Here is a 22221-nt window from a genome sequence, read left to right as displayed (position 1 = left end):
TTTTAATTCTGTATCATTATCTCTAAAACTTAATATTTCTTACTCAAATTTGAATTTCAGTGTGATAGACTCCTGGAATTCCCCCAAAACTACTGAAATTATACTAAAAATACTTTATTTTATTTTTTATTTTTTTGGTCTTGACAATGGATCATTAAAAGGATCAGAACCCTACCACTACCTTCCAATGTAAGAAGCATTAAAATCTGAAGTTGAAAAATTCTAGCTTAATTCCTGTTCTTAATGGTCTGAAGGTGCCTTGGAAGTGACATTTGTTCTTGGCCTTACATGATAATCGAATAGTCAGTTAAGGTATCATTCATTATGATTCTATCCACATCGGTTTGTTTGTTTCTGCCACTAAGTTGCTTCATTTCTATCAATTTATTTTCAAGGAAAGCTTGCCCTCAGATCATCACTATAGATTTTCTAAGTTCTCAAAACTAACAGATAAAATGCAAATTATTTCATCAGATTGAAAATTAGATCATATTATTACCATTAATTTAGTCGAGGATCTTCAAATGGTATTGCAGGTATGAAAATTCAAATTTAGCCACCTGACCCATGGACTAATCTTCTAGTGCTATTCCAAACCAACTGACTTTCTATTCTCAGGGTGCCCCATACTGAAGATGTATCAGATTCTGTGAGGCAACTCCCAATAGATGGGCTTTTTCCCCTAACAGTTCTTTTTCATATAATTGAGTACTAATTGTGAAAAGTTGTTGGCTATTTCTAGCATTCCCTTTTTATTTAACTTTGCTCTTTATACTGTTACTTTGTTTGTTGGAAAACTTAATGAATTTAAAAAATATACATTTATTAAAATCAGATTTTTGATACTAATATTTCTGCATTCATGAGAATGAAATTGAATACAATACTTTATAGATCTGTTATTTCTGCTATATTCTTTATTTGACGGGTTATATAACCATAAGGTAAATTATAAATCTTCTCTCCTTTCTCTGGGCTTTTGCATCCTGGGACTTAGAAGCGATGAGTTTAAGATTTGGGGATTTTCTTTTACCTCAACAGCTGATGATGGAATACTGACTCATAATCTCTCTTGCTATTCTTATCAATAATCAGGATAAATACAAAATGTTTCTAGCAGTATAGTAACTACCAAAATAAATTTTACATTTTGTATAATACAGACTAATAACGCCAGTCCGCAGTGATGAAAATTTTTAGTTAAACGTGAAATTAATCATATTAATCTGACCTCATACTTAACACCTAGATCTAAATGCAAAATGCCATGCTTATTTATTTATTTTTTGATTTATACTTGAAACCCTTGTTCCAGAATAGCATGAAATGCAGCTATATTTATTCTTGAATAACTTACTTAAACAATATTTAATTTTACTTTTTCCATTATTTATCTCTCCTTCTCCTCTCTGGGCTGCTCAGTTAAAATTAATTTGCATTTCAGACCTCAGGATTTTATATTGCTATTAGAGTTGTGAAATGTTTTTACTCAGCACAACTAAAAACTGATGTTTTACCTCCCACTAATGGACCTTTAATTAGGCACAGTAATGAACCACTGTCATTCCTTCATTTATAGAGAGAAGATTTTGTATATGCAAGATACAATTCTGACAGAACACCAGGTCCACTGAACCTTGCCGACTCACATCTAATAGATCCTAAATTTATTACGCTTTTGTCAGCTGTTGGATTTGTCATTTTAATGACACTGCCCACAGAATTACTATGCTGCCAAAGAACGGTATCACCATACTTCAGGAATGTTTGCTGACATCTTGATCAACAACTCCTGGGGTCCAATTTTGACTATAATATCACTACTCCAAGACCTTGAAAGAGTTAGTTAACCTCTGTCTAAGAATTAATTGGTTAATTTTAGTAAGTGCTTTGCAGTAAAAGGTGGGAAGAGCTCTAACTGCTAATAGTGATAATAAAATTATAATGCAGTCTTTTATAAAGCATCAGGCTACCTCAGACTGTGATTCTATTAAGTTGCCAATTAAAATATAAGCTAACTAGACTTATTCTTTGGAAGAATAATTCTTTGGAAGAATAAGAATAAGATTTATTCTTTGGAAGAATCCAAATTGCTATAATGGTGGCCACATGATTTTTTTTAAACTTAGTTCAAAATGAATCTAAAGTGCTGATAATTCAATTAAAAAATAAAAACAGAGAAATTAAAAAAAAAGAATGCTGTTTTATGATAATGAACCAATTGGGAAGCAAGAGATGGAAGGAGCAAATACTGGTCCTAGATTAACCACACATTGATACCAGATGGCTGGACACTGATTAAATGTAGTTTTCATATATTAACTTGATTGTTCTTTTGTTAACTTTTCTTCAAACCACTTTCATTCATTTATTTATCTGTGCTATTATTGGTTCATATGTTTATTTGACAAATGCCATCATTGGATGTAGTTGCAAAGAGATCCCTGACAAATAGGAGGCTAATAATTAACAAATTGTACATAATTAACAAAAATGCTAGGTAAAAGTGATCAGAGTAAGAAGAGAGGTATAGAAATGGTGACTTGGAAATTCAGAGGAGGGAGAGATTAATTCAACCTGAGAGAGGATTTGAACAATTTCAAAAAGGAAGTAATGTTTAAGCTGGATGTAATCACAATGCCAGGGAAGTTGGCATTTATATGGAGAAGTGTGATCAGTGTGGTTTCACTAAAATATAAGAAAGGATGCAAATTTAGGATGAATAGTAGCGAAGGTCTTCATTATGTGGGATAGCAGATATGTTGGAAAGGCAATGTGAAAAGGGGCATTGGCTTAGAGGAATCTGTGTATGTCAAGAAGACGCTAGCCTAATATGAGAAGAATGAACTCAGAAAAGGAAACAATTTACAATCAAATCCCTTTTCTTGCTGCAGCAGAAGTGGCCCCACTGTAACATCAGAGGCAACACATTTAGTATGATGTTTGATTCTCAAATAAGCCAGTCCATACAGCTTGATTCTGTGCTGTTCCATGTACTTCCTACAATCACCAGAGACTTGGGCTGCTCTCTGCGAGGTCCTCAATAATATCAAACAATCTAAGGACCAAAATGTTAAGAAACTTTTAAGGGTGTGAACCCTGAAGTTGGATTTCCTGGATTTGAATTGTAGCTGTCACGATTATTAACTAGTTGATATTCAGAACACTCTTTATACCTCTTCATTATCCTCTTCTATAAATGAGAATGAAAACAGTACAGTACCTAGTTCATTAGCAGGATTAGATGAATTAGTAGAATTAATGTAAAAATTTAAAAATAAAGTAATTACAATAGTCCCTGGATGTAGAAAGTTCTCAATAAATATAATTTAGATAGAAAGCAACTTTTATTGTGAATAAAATGTATTACTATCACTCCTATTTTGAGGATAGCTAATAAAGCAAAGAGAGGAAGTGTGGAGATCAGTTAGTAATAATCTAGGCAAGAAATGCTGCTAGCTTGGATGAGGATCGTAAGAATGGAGGTGGTGACAGGTATTTAGATTCTGAATATATTTTAGAGGCAAAACTGCGAACGAAAACAAGGTATAACAGAAAGGGAGGAGTCATGAAAGATTTCAAGTTATTCTGGCTTGAGCAATGAGTGTTTCCCTTTAAAGAGATAGAAAAGACTATGGTAGAAGAATTTAGGGGTGAGAAAATCAGATTAATTTAGATTTAAGTCAAGCTGTCAAATAGACAATTAGGCATAAAAATCTGGAATTCAGAAAACAGGTTCAGCTGGAGATATAAATATAGAATTATTAATATTTGGATGGCATTAAAAACCATGCAATTGATTGAAATAATCTAGACAATGAATCTCAGCATTGGTCACATATATGAAATATGGGGAAGCTTTAAATAATACAGAAGCCTCAACACAGCCTAGTAAATCAAAATCTTTGTAGATGATGTTTTCGACACTGTATTTTATAAAAGCTGCTGAGCTCTTCTTAATGTGTGGAGTTTTTCAGGAATCACTGACTTAAGAAGTGAATATTATAGAGAAGAAAAGAAGTATGAGGACAGAGTTGTCACTCACTCCAGTGTTTAAAACTGGAAATAAAGATTTTATTTTCAGGGAGATAAAAAGGAACCAGCAAGGGACCCTGAGAAGAAGCAACCAGTAAAATGAGAATAAAAACTAGAGAGAGTGGTACCCATAAAGACAAGTGATTAATATACTTTAAGAAGGAAAGAGTGATTAATTGCTGATTGTAGAAATAAAATACGAATTAAGAATTGATCATTGGATATAGCAACAAGGAGGACATAAACAAAATTAATCAACTTGACTTTCACAAAAGATGTTTCAGCAGAACAGTGAAGACAAAAACTTGACAGAGGTAGAAAAATAAGAATAATAAAGTAGAAATAAAAAAAAAATAAGGGAAAAAAGAAAAATAGAAATAGAGGAATTGTAGAAAATAACAACACTTTAAAGTAATGGTAATGTTTAAAAAAGAGAAAGAGAAGGAGAGAGAGCAGGGAAGTAAGGTTGTGTGGGTACAAGGAAAGGTTTTTCCAGAAAGAACTTGGTAGAGCAGGAAATATTCATGAGGCAGGAGAAAGAGGGGTCAGCTGCAGGATGTATGTCTATGAATAGCTAAGAAGGTTCAGTGCATGAGTGGACGGGATAGAATTCGATGTAGCGTGGGGTTCCTAGTAATAAGAAGGAAGACATCTACAAGATATAGGATAAAGTAGCTTGGGAGATGTGGTAGTGAGAGTTTGTGACAGCCATCTTAAGATGGCTTCTGTTTGTATCAGTTAAATAGGAAGCAAGTTTCTCAATTAAGAGTGAAGTTGGGGAGCCGGTATTGAAGTTTTGAGGAGACAGAAGAATGTGACACAGAAATCTAGGAGAATAGTAGAGTCAATGTATTAGTAAAACACATTAGAAGCCATAGTAAATGCCCATTGAGATTAGTGATAAAATGTCACAGAAGACCAGCCAGCATGACTGTGTGACTTTCTTCAGCTGTACTCAGCTATGGAGTGCCAATTCAGGAGAGATGGAGAATTGGACACAACCATGGTCATGGTTTGCCAGGAAAGTACAATAGGTGGGAGGAGGGAGCAAGGTTGTTGATGGTATAGACAAGAAAATTGTTATAATAGGCCAAGGAATCTATGCTGCGGGAGGAAGAGAAAGAAAATCTTTAAAATAAGAGCAGGATGAAGAATAATGTAAATAATTGTTGGAACTGGAGTGACAGAGGGACTGAACCTCAGAGATAGGGGGTGGCTGAAATTAAGATAATGGAGGGAATATAGACAAAGGTAATAAGATTATTTAATGTAAACATCAAGCATGCTGATGAGCTGGATTCTGGATGTTGCTTTTACTTACAGTACTGACATCTGTCTCCAGTGTATTCAGGGTGGCAGTGGCAGTGAGGCTGGTTCCCAGCAGTTACAGTGCAGGTCCCTCCATTCTGACAAAAATCCTCACAGACGGTCTTACCACAGTTTGGTCCAGTGAATCCCAGTGCACATCTGCAGGTTGGTCTCCCTATTGGAAGTAATAATAATAATATTATAAAAATCAAATTATTAGACTGGAATGGTTTATGTCACTGGATAGGAATTGGAAAACCAGGTTTCTGGTCAAGGTCTGTCCACTTTTTATTCTGTAACTTTAGCCTGTAACACGACTTCTTGAGTCTCAGTTTACTCATATGTCCAATGAAGCCTAGATTAGAAGATATCTAATGTTCAATTAGGTCAAATAATCAGAGATCATTTTATGAATAATTACATTTGCACGCATGTATTGTGTGCTTAAACTGCTTGTTCTCTGCATGTCTCTTTTCATGTCCACTTTGCTTTTCCAATTACTTTTGCCTGCTCTTATGGTAATACAGACTGTATTTCCATTAGAATATAAAATATAGATGATCATATTTTCCAGTGTTCAATCATCATCTACCAACCATTCCTAAATCTATGTAAAGCAATGGTTTGCACTTATTATAAGTAAATATTTTAATAAGTTTAAAGTAGCCATGTCATCTATAATAATTAGATTGAGTAACATTAGCTATTTTATTTGATTTAAATACACATACTATGTTTAGAACATAAGTGCTTATAAAATCTTATTTTGTCTAATTTTGATATTTTTATTCATGATAAGGGACTGTTACTTGTAGTCTAGTAAATAGGAAGATGATTTAAAAGTTTAATGTGAACAGCACATAATAGCAAATCTGACAGATCATTTTTTAATTTTTATTTATTTGTTTATTTTTAATTGAAACATAATTGATTATACATATTCATGGATGACAGAGTTGACTATCAGTATTTGCATACAATATGTGATGATAAAACTAAGAATTGTTAGCATGTTCACCATTGCAAATTGTAATCACTGTGTCCATTACCCACTTTCTTCCTAATTCCCCTCCCACTCCCCTTTTCCTACCACTAGTAACCATAGTTCTGTTCTCTCCTTCTGTAAGTTCAACATATTATTGTGGCCCCTTCCTTCCTTTCTTCCTTTTGTCCTTCCTTCCTTTCCTTCTTTCTTTCCTTCTTTCTTTTTCTCTCTCTCTTTCTTTCCTCCCACTTATGAGGGAGGACATGTGGTATTTCTCTTTCTGTGCCTGGCTTATTTTGCTCAACATAATTTTCTCCAAGCTCATCCAGGTTGCTAGGAATGGCAGAATTTCATTCTTTTTTATGGCAAAATAGTATTCCATGGTGTAGATATACCACATTTTCCTTTTCCAATCATCCATTGATGGACATTTAGGTTGATCCCATTTCCTGGCTATTGTAAATACAGCTGTGATGAACATGGGATCAATATTTCTCAAAAGAAGACCAAATAGGCATTTCTCAAAGGAAGATACACAAATGGCCAACAGGTACATGAAAAAATGCTCAACATCGCTAATCATCAGGGAAATGCAAATCAAAACCACATTGAAATATCATCTCACACAAGGTAAACTGGCTATTATAAAATGACAGAGAATAACAAATACTGTTGAGGATGGTAGAGAAAACTCTTCTACACTGTTGGTGGGACTGTAAATTAGTACAGTAATTACAGAAAACAGTATGGAGGTTTCTCAAACAACTACAGATCGAATTGCCACATGATCCCAGAATCCTACTTCTGGGTACATACCCAAAAGAATGGAAATCATTTGTTGAAAGATACCTACACTGAGAGATTATCTTTGAACATTTTTCTTTATTTGTTCTGTGGGAATTAGCATCAGAATGAACAATCTTTTAAGGTGTTTTGAACGTAACAGTGTTAACTGTAGTAGAAATGAGTCTTTCTAACTTTCCCAGCCTGTAAAAGACTGAGTAGAAAATTGAGTATGAAACTAGCTCTGTAGGAGAGAAAGGAAAAAACAAAACTAAACTAATGGATACCATTTGTATGGGGAAGAATGAACTTTAGTGATTGCAAAAATATAAAGAAAAAACGTGAAAGAGAATATGAAAAAAATTCAGTTATAGATCTCAATTAACTCAGATTCAGACATTGTCATTCAGCTGACTAGCATCAGAGAACGTTCATGCCATCTCCTTTCCCATCTTTGTAGACGTGGCAGAATAATTAGAATGGTCAGAGAAACGAATGAGTATGAAGTTTAATAAGACATGAAATGTGAAAATGATATATTTTTCTCTATTGCTATAAGTTGTCGGTTGAAGCACAAGTCTACATTTTCTGAGAAGTGTTCTTAAGTGAACGGAATATCTTCAAATAAAACCCACCTGCATTTCCAAGAGAACAAACAAACTGAGGCTCCACAATTTATTTATCAATTTTACTTTGAAAGGATTCTACATACTCGAAAATGCTAGAAACTGTTGCTCTAAATAGACAAAGTAATATATTTTTATGGTGGGTAGCATTGCTTTAAAACTTATTTATAAATGTTACTAGTTTGGTGGAAGATAAATGTCTATTAATAGCTTGAGAAACAAGGTAAATTTCATATACATTAAAAGCTGGATAAACTCATATTTTTCTTTGTCAGAAAATGGCTTTCTAACTTCTAGCTGGATATTTTCCTTACAATCGTAACATTTATTTTTTTCCAGTTGTTGTTGACACAGAAACAAGATATCTTCTCTGGCACATTAGTGGATAAAAAAATAAAATCAAACAAGAGAACAAACAGTAGATGAAGAGGTTGATAACTGTTGGAACATAGTTACTGAAGAAAACAACAGCTCAGAACAAAAGAAGTAATTCCTTCAATAAGAGCCATGAATGACTTACAGAGGAATAGAACATGCAAACAGCAATACACATGAACATGAACTAAATGTGAAACAAACAGTGAACAAGGTACAGAAGAAACCCAAGAGCGCTGGAACAATCAGAAGAAATGTTACATGCAAGTAGAATGTAAACACTGTAGATCTGTGGTTTTCTATATGACTTTCTAGTTTTCTTTCTCTCTTTTTCATTAGGGGTAAAGAAAAGTAAAATGATAGACGTTTGAAAGGAAAAAAGGCTACCTGCTGCGATTACTTGAAAATTCCTCTATCTCAGCCATTCAGAGAAATGGCACTGTCCCCTCAGTGCTTTTGTCTCATCCACAGCTGTTTAGAAACTAGAGTAGAGTGACCAGGTTGTCCCCCAGCTAGCATCTGCTTCATATCATTTAGATTCCAGCTGAACTATTTTCAAAAGCTCTCCTTTCTCTTCCTTTGAAGAGAAGATTTCTTTTTGACAAGTAGAAATCTTCATATTCAGGGAATATTATCCAACTGAAACTGCCTGGTGATACAGCAGATCTTTTGTTTGCTGATGGGAAATGAACAATTGTGTTGCAGAATTATATAATGGGCTCCATCTAATATTCTTAGGAATCTCTCTGGGTGCACCCTAACAAGTTGCATTGGGGTCATTTATAAAGCTTTTCTAGGTAGCATAATTTGATTTTGATATTTGAAAAGAAAACAGCACTGTTATGTTGGTATAGATTTATAGCACTGAAGCATGTATCCAGGGAGCTGGGAAGCTGACAGCCTACAAGGGTAGATCAGTATAAAGGAGCAACAGTTGACCTGTAGAAGGAGGGGGAAGAACTGTTTCCTGTCTCTAAATAAATCTAGTTTCTATATAACATCCTTAGCTCTGACATTGAGTGTAAGTTTTCAGATTTCTTGGGTTCAAAGTTTACCTGAGTCAACTACTGGTTGTGGGATCATGGGCAAATATCACCTCTCTGCTTGATTCATCATGAGTGAAGTGGAGATAATAGTAACTATCTCATAGAATTGTTGCATAGAATCACATAGAATAAATGAGATAATACATGCAAAGCATTTCTAACTGCACCAGGCACATAGAAAGCACTCAGTTACATTTGAGCTTTGATTGTTATTGTTTCTATTGAGATTTACTATTTTTACGTATGATATATTCTATGATTGCATCTACAAAGGCACTGTAACAGTTTAAGCAAATCATTCTGAAATTTTTATTAAATTACACATCTTGTCTCCATTATTTAAGTAAAATTAAAATTAAATTTATTTTTATGGTAGTGATGAGATAGAGCTGTCATTCAAACCTGGTATTTTCCAAGTCCATCTATCTGTACAGCTTCAAATTTTGTACACCCTTGAGCTTCTTCAAAGATAATTACATTCACTGCTTCTAGTTCTACCAGTATATGACAAAGTAAAATACTGAATCACAAAGTCACATTCTAATCCTTCAGTGGGGTTACAATTTTTATTTTTTTAGTATAAAAAGTAATGTCTTAATTTATTAGTTCTCTTTGTGCTGTCAGAAGAGAGGCCAGATCCCTTAGTATGAATGTATTGCTCATATAAATGTATTGGATTAATTATGTACCCCCCAAGCTCACTGAAGCTTGAATTGTGTCCCCCAAGTTTTATGTATTAGAAATTTGGCCCTCACTGTAACTGTTAAGAGGGTAGGAAATCCAATTATGGTAATTGAAAGGTGGGGCCTTGAAGAGGCTATTACATTGTAGGACCCTGCTGTAGTGAATGGGTTAATAATGGTGGTCAGGGGTGTGGTTCTGAGGGCTTTAAAAGAAGAGAGAATAGTTTGTCTCTCTCTCTACTATCTCTCTGCTCCACCATTTTCACAATGTGATACCCTGCCATCACTGTCAACACCACCAAGGACTTCACCAAACCTGTTCCCTGGACTTTAGACTTCCCAGCCTAAGAAAATGTAAGCAATACATTTCATTTTCTATACAAATTATCAAGTTCCATGTATTTTGTTATAAGCAACACAAACAGACCAATACATAAATTGATTCTGATTCCATGGTGGTAAGAAATGTTTAAGAACCTTAGGAGATGTTAATGTGTGGTATTACCTTTCCTGTACATTTATGTACTCTTTCAAAGCTTGCCTTGAAACTCTTCATCACTAAATCCACTGATTTCTTCTCAATCACCATACTATTCAAATTTCCTCCATAATTTTACACTGTTCACTAACATCTATACTTGCAAGTTCTGTCTCCACTGCCTTCTAAGACACTAACCTTTTTGGTCACCCTTTTTTCTGACTGCCTTTTTTATTATATTTTTTTAACCCTTGCTTATATGTTTTCTCTTTCTGTCTCTCATAAAACATTCCTCAAAACTTCATTCTGGTGATATCATCCAGTTTCATAGTTTCATGGCTTCAATAATTAACTCTCTGTATGAGTGCCTCTGTCCCAATTTACTGAATATGAACTTATTCTCGTTCCTAAACTTCAGACCTTCATTTTTACTTCGTTTCATGGATATTTCTGGTAGCTCAGTAGGATCATCAACTCCTCCCACCCCCTAAAGGAGAAAATTCTTCTCATAAAACTTGTCTTTTGTGGCAAGCTCATACATGTTTTCACCACACTGTAGCTTCTTCCAGTGCTAAGTCTACTCCATATTCAAGTTTGACCCTGTATGTTACTTAGCAAAGTGTCTGGGTAGATGTATGCTGTGATGGTTAATTTTATGTTTCAACTTGACTGGGCTAAGGAATGCCCAGATAGCTGGTAAAACACTATTTCTGGGTGTGTCTGAGAGTGTTTCCAGAAGATACTGGCATTGAAATCAGTAGACTGAGTAAAAAAGATCTACTCTCACCAAGTGGGCAAGCATCATCCAACCTGTTGAGGGTCCAAACTGGATAAAATCTGGAGTAAGGACAAATTATTTTTCTTGAGCTGGTACATCCATTGAAGGAAATGGTTAATGGACTTCTGTGGTCAGCACCCAAGAACGTGTTCACTTGGTGAACTTGCAAACGAGTTAACCAAGAAATGTCAAGGATTGCAAACAATCCTTGACAACGCTTGAAGTCGTGAGAACACTTTCTTGGGATGTTCCCAGGAGACACAATATAGATAACCAAGTGCTTGAGAAGGGAGGTAGCAGCCTTCTGCTCTTGAGAAAAGTATAACAAAATTTATGCATTAATGCTAATCTTGCATGCACTAGCTTGCTAAATGTAATAAAAGCTGTAACAGCGGCTGGGTCAGCGCTATTTGCCTAAGAGAGCAGTGGCCCCCCGCTCTTCACCTGCATCTCGTCTGCTGTGTCTTCCTTCGTGTCTCCGATCATTTTAATCAACGATCCATCTTCTTCTGTCTTTGGCCATCACAACTCCTGGGTCTTGGGCCTTCAGACTCTGAGATTTACACCTGCATTCCCTCCTCCCCCTGCTCTGTTGCTCAGAACATTGGCCTCAGATTGGGAGTTACTCCATTGGTCCCCCCTCGTTCTCAAACCTTTGGGCTTGGACTGAATTACACCACTGGCTCTCCTGGTTCTCCAGCTTGCAGAGAGCATACTGTGAGACCTTTGAGGCTCCATAAGTGCCACTTCCCATAACAAATCTCCTCCTACATATCTCTCTATATATCCTATTGGTTCTTTTTCTCTGAATAATCATAATACATATGAATATGATAAATGGAGCTTAATTTTATTTGTTTAAAACTATTTCTGTTCATAGATGAATAGAAACTGGTTGCATATATCATCTAAAGTATTCTAGCATGTGTTAACAGCACAAAGTAAATTAATAATAAGCTAACTGAATAACCAATAATAGATAATGTAATATGTAGTGAAGGTATAACTAAAATTGCTAATCATCTTTACTCAATAATGAACATTATTAAGGAATATACATTGGCATAATAAAGCATTTGTATTGCTCATAAGAAAAATGGAATTTTTTTGGAATCTAATAGAATTCTTTACATTTCACTAATATTACATGCCCCTTATATAGCAAAATCATAGTCTCAGTAAAAAATGGCTAATTCTAAAATATTTTATGATTAATATTTATAAACTAAATACATTTGGTGCAAAATAACCTCTCTGCTAAGTACTGAACAAATAAATTATGATTTTCTTCTAAATATACACAATGCTTAAAAATATCTGGTTGATTGCCACAGATGAATGATAGCAAAAGTAATTCTACCTGAACTTCCTATGAGACAGTGACTATGCTTATTATGTCTATGACGTAGATACATGCTATTGAATTATTAGTCTTCTCTGTTTTTAAGCAATTTTTTTTAAAAACTCATACTCGTTTGTCTATGTGAATCATACCACTTACCCCATTGAACTTAGTACTGGTTGAGTCAGTCTGGTGTGCTTAAATTTTTGTTCCTGGTTGTGACATTTTATAGCTAACTGCTCTTATGTGTATATAGTCATTATTTAGTTTAATTAGTCTGATAACCATACTGAGTGTAAGTAATAGCAGTACTTAAGTGACATTTAAACTGCAGAATATGTTCATAAATGTGTATATTTAGTGTCCTTCTATAGAAATACTATCCAAATGAGACATACTTGTTACTCACAACATCTTTACTATTTTGGCAATAGCCACATTCTCATCCCTTTATACAGAATAGACGCAAGAAACTGAGAGATAAATCACCCCAGCATCATTCAGTTATTTACAAGTCCACAATCAGAAAGCCTATTTCCTGACCTCTCATCGCCTACACTGCTCTCTCCTTTGTGACATCTGTCTTGACTTCAGACTTAGATTCGAGTATTAAAAGTTCTAAATGCTTTAAAAAATTGCTAGTCTTTTCGATGAGTGGATTTGACATTCTACTTTTCCACTTAATATAATGTTTTCCTGGACTTAAAGTGAGTGCCCATTTATAAATAATTTTAGCAAGTTGACTATAGCTGTCAGGCTGTCTTAAGTAGCACGAAGATTACAGCAGACTATTCAGCAAAGCCTGACAAACAAAAGGAAGAATTGTGGGCTTTATCTAGCTCCTTCCCAGGTACTATTTAATATATTCTGACATGTTTCAAATTATAGGTCACAATCTATTTATACTTCTGGAAAGTTCATTTTCAGTCAGCATTGCAGAAATGAGACTAAAGCATTTGTGTGTTTTCTGTGAATACAAGTAAGCTAACTCAAGTCTTCTGATATTAGCCTACAGAGCCCTACAACTAAATAGTTTGGTATTGCTCTCATATGGTCCAAATGAATCAGTAACTGTGACGCATAAACCAGCAGCAGGATAAGAGAGAATTTTACTTTCATTCTCTCATAGGTTTGTCATGAGGATTCAAGAACAGAGAACAGGGTCTGGCACTTAGTAAGCAGCCAATAGACATTAATTATCACGATCCTGACAATAATAATTATAAGAAACAAATAATTTTCAAATAATAATTTGGAAGGTACAGAAATGTAAAGGATAAAGAAATATAAAGAATAAATAAAATATAAATAATTGATTGGAAGATAGAGAAATATAAAGGATATTTTTTCTTATATAGATGTTTTATGTTTGTATTCTTTCCCCATCTGGTTCATATTCTACAGCAATTTTATATATTGTTCTCTTTATTTTTAAAATACAATGTGAATATTTTTCTATATTATTTAATATTCTATAATTATAGTTATGTTTATCATATAATATGCATCTTTTAGATATGCCATACTTTATGTATGTACTATTTGAATTAAAGTTTTTATCCCCAGTTTTATAATATTGTAAGTAACACTATTGAACATTTTCACTTCTAAGTTCTGCGCTTTTTTTTGTTATGTGATTCTTGGGATATGTTCCCAAAGGTGACATTATTTAGTCAAAGGACATTGATACCCTCAAATTCTTGCTGAGTATCTCAAAATTGCTCGCTGTGAGGTTTGTACCATTAACATTTTCTTCTGGTAGTGATTTGAGAATTACGGTTCATCCATGTCTGTCTGAGCACCACTTCCCGTCCTCATATGTGTATAAGACATGTCTTTTGTCATTTTCCCATTATGCTTTCTGGTTTTGTTTGTTTGTTTGTTTGTTTTCCTACTTGATTTATCAGAGCTATATATTCCTTTGGCACTTATTTATTAAATTATTTCCTCTACTTTTTGTTTTCAATTTTAACATCATTAGCTATTCTCTTGTATTCTTAAAAAGCAAGTAGAGCCAAATTTCCTGCTTCTAATACTTCCTAAATATAATCAAAATCTATGTTAAGGGAACTAGGACACCAAATTTAATTTTGTTGACAAACAGCCCTCATTTAAATAAAAAGGAAAAGAGAAACAAGGATGGGCAGTTTCAATGTATGCTCACACTTTATCAAGATATTAATCAGGTGATTGTGTACTTTACATCCTAAGTACATTTGTGACTTGAGAGCCTTCAGTACATGTTTTCTCATCAGTTCCATGATGAGGGTGTCTCATCAGTTCTTAGCTTAATTTGCCTTTGAGAAAATCTACCATCTGATTTGGGGCAGTTGCCTGCACAGGAAGATCTTGACTGAATGAGAAGAGAAATACTTTCCATCTATTCCCCTCCTATTGTAAGGGCCCTTACCGTTGCACAGAGTGGATTTCAATTTTTTTTTTTTTTTCTTCTTTCTACAGCAAGGGCCTCTTTCATCCTCCTGCTTCATTTCTGGTAACAAAACCTTCACTGCCAAAGTCCACAGACGTGGTGGCAAAGAGAGCGACAATAAGAGCTTTCATTCTCTTCTTCTTGCATTCGCTTAAAACACTCAATAGAAATGGATCACCTACCATACAAAATTGCCCTGTCACCTCTTAACCTAGTCAGTTCTGCTTTTGTGTATTTTCAAACTTCTTAAAGTTAGATATACTTCTCCCTCTGCATAGCTCCAAACTTTAGGAGTGTGAGTATTTGGATAAATTGTCCCAAATTTACAAACCCCTTCGCTTCTGTCCTCTAAATCAACTGTAGAAAGCCCTGATGCATTTTGATATAAACATTAAAAGTCTAAATAAAAGATCTATAAGAGTAATAACAATACCAAACAGCATGAACATACATTAGAGAATATTCAGAAACTAAAGATTAATTGCAAATAAAGTTGTTAATTGCATAAATGTCTTGATATCCATGATGCATAAAGGCTTTCATAAATTATTCTCTATTTTCAATAACAGAATGACAGAATAATGATATGGTTTGCTCTGCTTTCTGTCATTTTACCCAAGGCAAATTTGATCTTAAATTTATCCTCCTATCCTATGAGCAGGTCATAGAAATGAACTACATAGACTTGTTCATATAATCATTGTCAAAGTATTACATTATGTAGTGACTTTCTACGTAAATGTAGCTCATATATTTTATTTTTAGTGTTTATTATTTAAAAAAAAAAAAACACCTTAAGGAATGAGAAAGACTCAATCCTACACACAAAATTTTAATTTTGCCTCTCAGATGTGTGCTTTTAATTAACTGGTAACATTTCCTTTGTTCAATTATTATTGTTCTATACAACTGTCATAAACTTATAAATTTTAATTAAGGCTGCCTCAAACCCTAGTTATATAGTGTCCACATAGGAATTTGCCAAAAGGCTTAACTGTAAGTAAACCAACAATGAATAAATCCATGAATTGCCTACTGGGATTTGTTTAACAAATTAACATTTGTGTGGAGATAATGAGGTTCTACAGTCTATAATACCAAACAATGTTTTTATAAAACCATATTTTTAAAGTGAAAAATGCTTTCTAAATGACTTAATTACATATTATATTATTAATTATTAAATATTATAAGACGATAAGCTACATGGCCATATATCATGTTGAATTCATGTGAGAACTCATTTATATTACTAATGTGAAGTATGAACTTTTCCTGAACATATTATCTAAGTAAATCAAGATCTAGTAATTTGGGTGCGTAGATAAAGGACAAATGATTTCAACAAAACACTAAAATTGTGCTGTATCTATTTACAATTCAGGATCCATTAACAGGACAGCAAATTCAATGTTTCCTAGAGAGTTGTCCCTGTGGATACATTGCAGGTTGAATAAATAGACATAGTTTGAAACTTCAGATGGTTTATTTAGCCTAAGTATTTCTAAGGATAAGTATAAGTAAATCCTCTAGTCATAACTCAATGACTGTAATTATCTTAATGAGAAAATTAAGTTATCAGTTAAATAATAAAATCTCCAAACAATTCATTTGGCATGAGAAAAGCTTCTTGCTTAAAGGAAATATTGTATGTGCTACTAACATACAATCACACACACTTTGTTGAACTTGGATTCTCATTTGTATATTTAATAAAGAACCCAGTACTATAATTTCTCCGACAGGAATAGAATATACTTTACTGTATGGACTAGATTCCCATAAGCAGAATAAAAATATGTGGTAAGACTCCTAGTGCCTTTTATATTTCAGTCAACCTGCTGAATATTTTTTTTAGAATGCTATTAAGTAGTTAGAATACCTTAATTATCAATTATTCATAAGTCAAAAATATTTATAGACATAAAACTACCAAACTTTTACTATTAGAATGCAAATGAGAAACAGCTTGGTTTCTCTGAGCTTCATTGAAAATTCTTCTTTATGTGATTCTTCCAGTTAGCATTATGCTAAATACTTCAAAGAACAGCATAAGCAATAGAAGCAGTGAGAACTCCCAGTAAGATAGAAATTAACCATGTAGGGGATGTGAAGATCATATAGATTCATTTTCCAATTGACTAACATAATTTGCATTTATGCTAGCAAAATTAAATGTGTATGGATTGCACTCTAATTGTTGTATTATGTCCCTTGCACTGAATATTGGAATTTGCAAATTAGACTTTTATTATGCATTGAGGTAATTTTTTCTCATGGGAGCATATTCTAAATGTAATAGAAGTCAGTAGGAAAATATGTTTCAATGTTCAATTATATGCTGTAGACAACACTTTTTGCAAACATGGCTATTGCATAAAAATAATAACAGTCTCAAGTGTATCCTAACATGCAGTAACCTGATATTTTTTCAAAGCATATTATATTCTGCATTGCAATGCCAACTGAGTAGTTATAGTTTTAGATGGAAATCAGGATGCTATCAGATGTTCTGGCTTACATCTACATTTAAATAATTATTTACATTTAAAGTGAACCTAATTTACAACAAGATTTGATTTTCAGCATTCAAGAAACTATTTGTGCAATAAAACACTGACTGTGGAGTCAAACATATAAGACGTGGAAAACTGGCTCTATTAAATCATTCTCAGCCAGGGTCTATAGACACTGAACCTGTCACATGGTACCCTCTCAACACATGATAATGACCATTACTGTTGTTAAATTTTGTGGCTTGAACTTTGAAATACTGAATTTAGAACAAATGCTATTAATTATGTTAAATTAATTATTCAAATTAGTTTGGGTTAATGTATTTTTATAAGATATCAGAAATTATATTTGTAGCATTAAGTATTGTCCTTATATTTTTTACATACAGGTATAATATAAGGAAAAATGTAAATGATTTGAATATAAAATGACACTTAAATATTTACCCAGAGCTGATGGCATGCAAGTTCCTCCATTTTGGCAGTAGTTGCTACAGTGGTTGACTTCACATCTTTCTCCTGAATAACTAGGCCAACAGTGACACCTCAAATCACCCTTCTCATTTACCATACATCTTCCTCCATTTTCACAAGTCAGTTTGCATGAGTCATCTGGTTATGAGAAAAAATGTACAAATTCGCATGTCATTCAGGGGATGATTGAATAAAAATAATTCAAATGAGCAAAAATTTGTGAATGCCAGAGTCTTAATTTTTAAATAAAATAAATACCCCTAAGTACAGAATCAGAAGAAAATGAAATAGTATTTGAAAGCAGAGAAACAGGTTCTAGTTGTTGAATGGCCAATACAAATGTTAAGTTGACTTGTATCCTTCTTTAAACTTAAAGCATTATTAACCATTTCCTATATTTATTAAATATTAAATAATAAAATTTACTGTAACATTCTAAAAATAACATATTTTTCAACCAAGAATTTTTTTATGATATTGGCAAATATGGCCTTTTTTAATGCATGGTTAATATTAAATCAAACTTGAAATATGTCAGATCTATTTACTGCATGTATATATATGCACACGCATACACTATTGTGTCCTACAGTATATGTGTATACATATATATGCATATATATATTATTTATAATATAGAGAAATGTTTACATGAAGAGATGCTCTGATGTCAGTCCTCATTAACCACACATAAATGTTTCAAACTAAGTCATTTAGATTTGGTACAAGATGGTGATAGAACAGAGTCAAAAACATTTTCATATGTAACATTTGTTCTAAATGATTGTGCATAATCTGTCTACTTAATGGCATTTTGGTTAAGAATAAGAAAAGTTGGTCATTCCTTCGGGTAGCAAAATTATTTTTAACAATATGGCAAATACGATTGATGATAAAGATTGGTTTGAAATCATTTTCCAGGTTATTTTTCTGTGTGTATTGACATGGCCTTGCTCTTTTAGAAATACTTCTTTACTTTAAGCAGGACATATGTCAAATGGAACAAAAATGATTGAGAATATTATAATAGGTGTTCTATTCAGAATACATCCTCGACTAAACTTATCTATTTCATAGTGGTTAGACAAACTGAAAACAGCCTATACTCTTTATTCAGGATATGTTGGCCCATACATGATACAAGCTTGAATATATCACTGCAGTGGTCACAAGAGTATCTTAAAGAACGTCAATGACTTCAAAGGACACATGATTCAGGTACAATATCTACTGTCATACATAGGGACTATCAGTCAGCAGTACCTTGTCACAAAGAAGTTTCTGACACTTTGCCATGTAGGTTGGCTTCAGGCTGGCATTACTAAAGTTTGCTTTTGTAATATGAAGGACTCCCTCATGAGGTAATATGTTTATAATATAAATTACTGTCTTATAATAAGACCTGTGTTTAGGTCCTAGTTCTGCCACTTACTAGGCATACAAGTTGACCTATCTGAGCTTCAGTTACTTCACTTTAACATGGCCTTAGTTTGTTACAATGTGGTTATAAATAATACCAAGGTCAAAGGTTTGTATCCCTGAATCAGCCAACCACCAAAAGTAAATAAAATAAAATGGCCTTAATAACAAACTTACAACTTAACTCAGACTTGTTGTGAATATTAAATAAAGTAAATAATTTGGAAAGAAAAGTTAAAATTCTAAAAACTTTGTTAATATTAAGTATATGAATATATGCCTTACACACATGCACACAAATGAGAATATGACTTCCAGCTTATATGTACCATATCTAGAACAGTGGAAAGCTGAAGAGCTGAGATCTGGGTCTGTAAAGCACATTGCTAAATTTCAACAGGCAATTGAGGCATTCATTTGGTAAAGTAACCAAGTAACATTCTTATTCAACATTATTTATTGAGTACTCACACGTACACTGAAGGTAAAGCTCGAGTGGAATAAGATCTATGAATGCCAGAAGGTGAGCACTGGAGGAACTGAATGAAAGTCACTGTGATTGTACCAGGATTAGAGAGTGTGAAGGAAGGAATTACAAGAGGTAAGCGTCTTAGAAGAGATAAGCAGAGAGTAAGAGAAGATCCTTGGATTTTGGACTTTACCCTAAAAGTAATATAGAGTCTCTGAATAACCTAAGATGTCTGAGACTGAATGTACGGCCAGGGGTTACACTGAAAGCAGGGAGACTGTTAGGACTTTGTTTAACTTACCCAGGCCAGGCTAGATTATGGATTAAAACAGAGCAATGTGGGATGAATAAATGAGGATGAGTAAAAATCACATCAGTGTTGTATAAAGAGAACAGGAGAAACTAAGGATGATTCTCCAGTTTCCGACCAGTACAACAGAATGGAAACATAAAGGCAATAGGCAATTTAGCTTTGGACATATTAAATTGGAGATGCCTATACAAAAACAAGTGGGAATCTCCTATAAAAATTGAATACAGAGGTCAGACTCTGAAGAAATATCTAGAATGGAAACATGCTTGCTTATTTTAAAATTTACCAAAATATTTTGAATTCATTCAGCATGATATGTCCTAATAGGGGCTATGAATGTGAACAGTGAAGATAAACATTTAAGGCATTATCATCACAGTTAGGATTATTATGGGGGGACTCATTTTCATCTGTACATATTCTATGCAAACCACATAGATATTCAAAACTCTAACATGTTGGGTCATGTGAATTTTTATTATGTGCCTCTTTAGGCACCAGAAATTTAAAAGTACAACACTGCCTGATGAAATGGAAGTGCAGTTACATTCTTTCAAAACCTACAGTAGCAGTTCTATAATGAAAAAGATGGCTGTTTTTGTCAATACCTAAATCACCCCAGAAGCCAAGCTCTAGCAATTATAATCAACTATAGGAAAAAGCAGGTGAACACTTCCCCAAGAATGACTAATACTTGAATTTCAAATTTCTAACATGAAGTTTAAAAATAGTCAGTGTGCTCATTATTTAACAATAGCAGCTAGAGAAAGGCAAGTAATTATAAAGAGCTAAAAAACTGGCTATATCAAATGTTAATGTCTGGAAAAATTAATTGACATTTATCTACATCAGTCAAAAATTGTGAAATCCACTTATTTGTGTTCCAAACTGAAGTGGTCCAAACTGTCTATTATTAAGCCCTATTACATGTGTAGATGCCAATCTAAATATTTTTTTTAACAGTGTGATTCTGTTTAAGATTTTCTTTCAAATTACAAGAATGAGCTTTGAGGAGGTGTCTGGAGTCATGCCTTTCAAGCAGGTTTAAAATAGTAAAAAAAAAAAAAAAAAAATCTCCAAAAATGTTTAGATCTTGGGTAAATGTGCATTTAGATAAACAAGCTTCCTTCTGTCAAGTATAAAATAATACAATTTGGTACTTAATGCAGCAAAAAACTTGTTTCACTTTCTCATATATGTCATGGTGTTAGATTTATCTTAGAGTGTTATGTGTCTACTTTTTGTATGGCATAGTACTAGGCATTTTACATATGTTATTTCTAATATTTTCAATAACTCTGGAAATGGGTACTATGGGTGTCACAAAGGCAGTAGGATGAATTGTGTGATGGTTAAGAAAGTGGACCACCTAGGTTCACCTTGGGATACCACTATTTACTAATTAATGTTAGACAAGCAAGTGAGCCTCTTAATGCTTCAATTTTCTTATCTATAAAATAAGGGAAATTACAGTATAGTATTATTGGGGTTTTGAGAAAATTAAATGAAAGTATATATATTTCATATACTTAGAATTATGCCTTGCTCATAAGCCCTCAAAATATTTATTATTAATAATATTATCAGTGGTGGTATTTATTGTTAACCCAATTTTACACAGAATAAACTGAGACTCGGGATGGCAAGTATAGAGTTCAAGGTCAACAAAGTTTTTAAGTGAAATATCTTGGCATAATCCCAGGCTCCACCTGAGCCCCATACAAGGCCAGTTCTTCCACAGTATTTGTTGTTTGGTTTGTCAGATAAATAATTTGGACTAAGCAAAGAGGAAAAGAGTAGGGTGACATAGAAGACATAATGATGTCTAGTTTGAAAGGAAAACCAGTGAAAACTGTCTGAAATCTGACCATAAAACATACCAATAACATCTAAGCCAATGTAAAAGTCACACCAGTAGCATTATTAGTGCACTTCTGTGCATAATTCTTATCTCTCTCCAAGGTGTCTCTCCCACCCAAACAATAGCATAAGTAGACACGGTGGACAGAAGGCAACTGTGAGGGAGTTTCTTATGACTGTGTGAGGGGACTACTGAAGGGGCAGCACTTCTACAAGAAAGAAGCTGTTGACATCTTAAAGAACTGTTTCTGGGAGGTTAAGTAGAATATGTACTCCCCTCTCCCCGCACGAGGCTTACTT

At 33.7% G+C, this 22221-nt stretch overlaps 1 protein-coding gene across 1 annotated transcript in view; it reads right to left on the bottom strand.

Annotated features, from left to right (window-relative positions):
* The window catches only part of LOC103596121 (low-density lipoprotein receptor-related protein 1B-like), a gene marked incomplete at its 5' end in the record, with an annotated part of 148581 nt that overhangs the window by 62269 nt on the left and 64091 nt on the right, over positions 1-22221 (bottom strand). Inside the window, 2 exons of the mRNA XM_008579694.1 lie at positions 5357-5518; positions 17834-17998. Coding sequence (XP_008577916.1) covers positions 5357-5518; positions 17834-17998 — 327 coding nt within the window. The remainder of the gene's footprint in view (positions 1-5356; positions 5519-17833; positions 17999-22221) is intronic.

The sequence above is a fragment of the Galeopterus variegatus genome, unplaced genomic scaffold, assembly GCF_000696425.1.
Source record: "Galeopterus variegatus unplaced genomic scaffold, G_variegatus-3.0.2 Scaffold1943, whole genome shotgun sequence".
In the NCBI taxonomy this organism is placed as follows: Eukaryota; Metazoa; Chordata; class Mammalia; order Dermoptera; family Cynocephalidae; genus Galeopterus; species Galeopterus variegatus.
Note: the sequence above shows the minus strand (reverse complement) of the source record. Positions and strands in the feature narration are given on the sequence as shown.